Consider the following 5,609-nt stretch of genomic DNA (forward strand, 5'->3'; position numbering starts at 1 on the left):
CTTTGTCCAGATCCTGTGAAAGATCAGACTTTGACAAAAGCTTAGCACTTATGGAGAAATCTAGTTAAACACAGAAAGAGAGAATAATTTGAGTGTATTTTGAAGTTTATTTTTCTTAATAATTTTTAGATCAAAAGTATTGAACACAACCAAGAAGTGCATGGCACTGAATTCATCACTTTGGCTAGCACAGCTCAAAGAGGGGCAAGGAGGCTACTTATATACTTCTGCGTAGAGTATGTAACATCCATTGGTAACACCTGTGTAGCAATCTACATGCAAATAAAATTTATAACATCTTCAACTATGTCAAGTGTAGTCTGTTGTGTATATACAAAATCAGAAAAATATATTCCTTTTTTTCTTATATACACTATATAACAGGAGAATAAATCTGAAATAGTTTGCAGTAGCTTAGATGAGATCGGACTTTCATGATACAAAGCTTTAGAAACACTTCCTCAGCATTTTTTGTCTTGAACCATTGTGATAAAAAAGTTGCACAAAGAAAGCAAGCTCTCTGGACAGTATTCCTCAGCCACCTTTTTCTGATCAATATAATCTATGTCTTCAACACAGTCTTGAGGACCGTGTTCTAGCTTTTTTTCAGTCACAGAGGCGTCTGCTGGAGTCTGAACAACCTCTTTTGCATGATGAATTGCGTTCCCTTTTGCAGGACCTACGGATGTTAGTAGGCTTGAGCGGGTCAACTTGAAATGAGCGCTTCGTGGGCCTTTCCTACATACTTTAGATTTCAGCACACTTTTGGGGTCTTGACAGATCTGCTTCTGCTTCTTTAGGGCTCGGGAGACTTGTTTCCAGTAGGATTTCTGGTTTGCTGCATACTGTGGACAGGTGGAAGGGTCTCCAGAGAATTCGCACCAGAACTCGCTGTCACCAATCTTGCACCCTACGTGCACCGTAGCAGCATTCATGTCGGTCACTGCCCAGGTGCACTCAGCATTTTCTTTGGTTTTAAACTTGCCTTTAGGAGATGCTTTTCCTCCTTTTGACTTCCGCCCTTTTTCATTTTCTTGGTTAGATCCAGTTTGTTTTTTTCCACCATCTTCTATGCCTTGTCTTCCCTTTTTTCTTTCCTTCTGTCTTTCACAGTTGGCTAGTAGCAGCTGGGAGACCAGAATCAACACACAAAGAAGTCCAAAGCTTTTGATCCTCATGGTCTCTGTTTTGCTTATTATCTGCCTTCAAAACAAACAAACAAAACCAGTTTCACTTAATGCTAGGCTCCATTTGACAGTTGCAGTACTTCAGACATAGTACTGCACTGCTCTTTGATACCTATTAAAAGATGTTACCGGCAAAATCCTCTGTCCTTTGTGTGAATACTACCTGGTCTCTAGAACCATTACATATTGTCTTTGAGAACTGTAGATGGCTATGGAGTAAGTCCCTTGGATCCAATTACTTAATTATCTATGCAATGTGGAACAGAAGAGAGTAGCTCCCAGGATGTGCTACTGCCCAGTGACTGAGCCACCTTAACTAAGATCTCTTCTGCAGTCACAGAAGGAATTTGAACCTGGGATTTGTCAACCTCAGATGGATATCTTAGGTTATAACATATAAAGCAGATGTTGTTCCCATGGTCATTTTGTAAATGGCACATAAGAGAATGTGACTCCAGCCTCTGGCTATTCTTCAAAAGTATGCCAGACAGAGAAGAAACCATTTGATTCAAGTTGAGCAAAATTATTTCGTAGGCATTCTGAAAATAGTTTTAATTTACTGGTTATGCCAGTATTTCCATTTTCTGTTGAATAAAATGAAAGTAGTCTTTCCACACACCAGAAAGTAAATATTGATGTGTTCTTTGCTGCCTTGACTGCTAAAAAACAGAACTACCATTTTGCTTTTGAAGACACCTGCAGTGTACTGGGCTATGTCTAAAGCTACCAGATTCAAGGGAAAAATATGCAACTTCAGTTTTGAAAGTAGCTAGTTAGCAAATTATTATCAAGCTGATCCCTGCTTCTGCACAGAACACATTTATTTCTGTAGGTGTTTCTCTTTATGAAGCAGCTTTCAGGATCAGAGTAGTAGAGGGTTTAAATCCGGCATTTAGTTGATTGAATCCCTAAAGGTATTTTTCAGATGTTTCCATCATAGCCGTTTCTGTAGCAAAGTTTCCGTATTAGAAAGCAGAAATTCATGTGTAGGCATGCTAATAAAGAATCTGTTTCGACATTCAGCTATCTGAAAATGTCTTTACTTACATAAATTTAGGCTCTCGAATACACAGGTAACAGCAGATGTGAGCGGGTCCTGCTTTTGCATAGTTCTTACCTGATTTGCATCATGCCTTATACTATACACAGAGATTTTTCAATCCATAAAACCCTCTTTAGACTACATCATGTAGTATTTACAGTTCTGTTGCAAGTACAGCAACTAATAACACTAAAATGAATAATGATGTGACAGTAACCTTGTGTTGCAAGTGGAGCAGTGCAAAAGAAAGACAACTAAAAGACGTACCTTGCACAGGGCTTGGAGACACCCAAAGGCAACTGCTGATGCACCTCGTCTCTTTCAAAAGAATCAGAGCTAGTTGTAAAAGCGGCGTGGTATTTATAAAGGCAGGGACACACCTTCAGGTCTCCAGCAAGACTATTACAACACAATAGGATACTTCACTGCCATGTTCATTTACCTCTGACACACCTCCTGGGAAAAGTGCCAGTTCTCATTCTTAGCACAAAAAAAAAAAAAAAAGACACCACCAGCTATGGTGGGGTGAGAAGGTGTGTTTGCGTAAATTAGATGTTACTTTAGCCAAGTCCTTCCCTCTTCGTGAACAATGATAAGAACTTTATTAGATCATGAGCTTCTCTAAAAGAGCTTTTCCCAGCCATTGAGGGATGTATCCTGCAACGCCCTCAACAAGTTGCACTACCGTTGTGTTTAGCAGAATTTGGGTAGTGTTCAGTGTTTCTTTGTGAAATGGAAACCATTCCGCAAAGAATTTCAAAGTTCCCTTCTGAACATTTCCTTACCGCCTGTCACAAAAATATATTGGAGAATATTCAAAAATCAAAGTAAGTAATTACACTGCATTAAGAACAACATTCATTACGATGACATGGTCATCAGCACAAAATTCAGAAACAAATACAAGCTCCCTCAGAATTAGTGAGTGTATGGGGTCTAAGAGCGGGGATCAATTGCACAGCACTAATCTATGCTCCTCCCTCTCTGCCAGCTTTTGTGTATGTAAAGAAGTGGGTTACATGATGAGATTTCCTTATGGGACCACGTCTAATGCATATTGACTTGAAAAAGATGATGACAGTGAAAGAACAAGCATTAGACAAATATAAACATGCATTCAGAGTTGGGAATAGGCGTCCCTTAAAGAATGGATAGAGCAGCTAGTGCCTTTGTAGCTCAGTTGCTTCAGGTGGTTTTACTGGAGAAAAATTAGTGGGACATTTGTAATTTGTGCTTGGGAAATACAAAGATGAAAGGTGGCATGCAAGAAGAGATAAAAGTAGAAATTGGTGTAAGATATAGGTAGGTTTTCCTCTTTGACTCTTTCTCATTAGGTACAAATGGAATGAGACAAGAGACAAAGCTACAGGCAAGGCATTATCTGGACTGGTTCGGTGATAAGGAGCCTGTTAACTTTTTTTTTTAAAAATCAGAAGCCAAAAAAGAAAGAAAAAGTGCAATTCTGCAATACGTGCAGGACAGAAATGGGATTCGTTTACTTGAAGTACTAAGGGCCTGACCTGTGTGCCAGGACTATCTCCTAATTTATCTGTGTATGTTCAGCTACCTTTGATGCTTCAGGATTGAGTTCAGCCATTAGATCTACCTTGCGCACCTTTGATTTGCATGAATTAGTATGAAACTATTTGCAACATTCAACTAAACGTGAAAGATTTGTGGTTAGCACTGGCAACGGCTAATGAATAGGGGTAAGGATAACTCATGGATCAGAAAATGTTTGACTGTGTCACGTTGGATGGGAATCTGAGAATGAAGATAATGTGAGAGATAAGTAAGGGAGGGACTACCTTGCTCAGGAATCCTAAACTAACACCACATAGTATCCACGGTATCATCTGGAGTATTAGTATTTAGGTTTACGGTACGAGGTATTAGTATTAGGTTTACAGTTGGACTCGATGATCTTAAATTTTTTTTCCAACCTAAATGATTCTATGCCTCTATGATTCTATTTAGTGTGCATCCTCAAAAGTGTATCGCTGCATTAATGTGGCTACGTGCCCCAGCTAATGAGCCTCTCATCAGGGCTAATTATTTTGGGACAGCATCAAGCCAAAGTGGCTACTCTACCTCAGGTTCTGGCACTAATTCAGGCATGTCTTTGTCATGCCCCATTTCCCTGCGTAAGCACACTATAAACTGATTTTTGTGTGACAGATTAGGGGGTTGGTTCAGGCATATCACCAAAAAAACCTGCCACCAAACCACCAACACCCCCCCCCTTACTGTGGCTGAACAACTTTTACAAATAGGGAAGAGAGGACAGTTGCAAAGAACTATGTAAGGAACCATGGGCAACGGGACCAAGGACAAGGTTTACAGTAATGAGCTACACATTCCTCTCCCAGCTCAGACACAGATTTTCTCAAAGATATTCACTAGGACGTGACAGATGTTCTTTACCCAGAAAGGGAGTATAATACTTATTCTTGTAGCGGATGTTGCAATGATTTTTTGTTTGTTTTTGTTTTTTTCACTAGTAAATACCATTTACTAGTGAAACTAATCACCATGTATTGAAAATATTTAAGCCCTCCACCATTCACCACTTCCAAAATTGCCTATTTTGACAGCTTTGCCTAGCAAATCAGGTTTCAGTGTCAGTCTCAGTTCAGCTGCCCCATTGTCAATGGGACATATCAGTGTAGCCTTCCTACTTGATAAATAACGGGCGAGATAGCGAGAGAAAAGGCAGCCCAAGAAAAGATTTGCCCTTCCGATGCTTTGGTATTCCCTGCCTGAGGTCGTGGCAGACTGAGCACGCGTTAACTCTTCCTGTCTTTAGCATGTAGGAACTTCTGTAGGGAATTCCGCAGTCGAGTGCCTGTTGATATGGGCGATCACACCTTTGAGATGATCCACCTTGACCCATGTGGACCTCTTGCCTAACCTGCTAAGATGGTTTTGAAATCCTGGTAAATCAAGATTTACCTATTTAGGTGCATAAAATACAGTCTCAGTCTATGAAGGCGGGCCTGGATACCCTGCAGTTTTATTGCTATACTGCCAGAATAACTTTTTGGTTTGTTTTAATTAGACATGAACTGATGTTTTACGGATGCCTTTTACCTACCTGGGCATGTCGTTCATATTCATACTGTACCCCAATAATCCTGCTGGGAGCTGCCTCGTCACTATCTCCGTGTGATCAGAACATTTGTTTTCTTCAACTTTCATCTTGAAAAGAAAGTACACAAAATTAAAGGAGAACCTCAATTTCTTAATTAGCACCTACTTGTCAAGAAAAAATTGCTGCAAAAAGTTGTTTACAAGACGATTTCCAAGAAAGCTTCTTTTTTCTTCTGTCATATACATTTTAAAATATCCGTTAGTCTTGCCCTTTGCTGAGCAGAAACGCT

At 39.8% G+C, this 5,609-nt stretch overlaps 1 protein-coding gene across 1 annotated transcript; it reads right to left on the minus strand.

Moving 5' to 3' along the window:
• Window positions 1–461: 461 nt before the first annotated feature.
• FGFBP1 (fibroblast growth factor binding protein 1) lies at window positions 462–1,216 on the minus strand (the record flags this gene model as incomplete). Its single annotated transcript, XM_082482200.1, has 1 exon — window positions 462–1,216. Exon 1 carries the CDS (start codon window positions 1,176–1,178, stop codon window positions 462–464), a length of 717 nt encoding a protein of 238 aa, XP_082338326.1. The 5' UTR covers window positions 1,179–1,216.
• Between the last annotated feature and the right edge of the window lie 4,393 nt (window positions 1,217–5,609).

Source organism: Vanellus vanellus, assembly GCF_965231255.1.
Source record: "Vanellus vanellus genome assembly, chromosome: 4".
NCBI lineage: Eukaryota > Metazoa > Chordata > Aves > Charadriiformes > Charadriidae > Vanellus > Vanellus vanellus.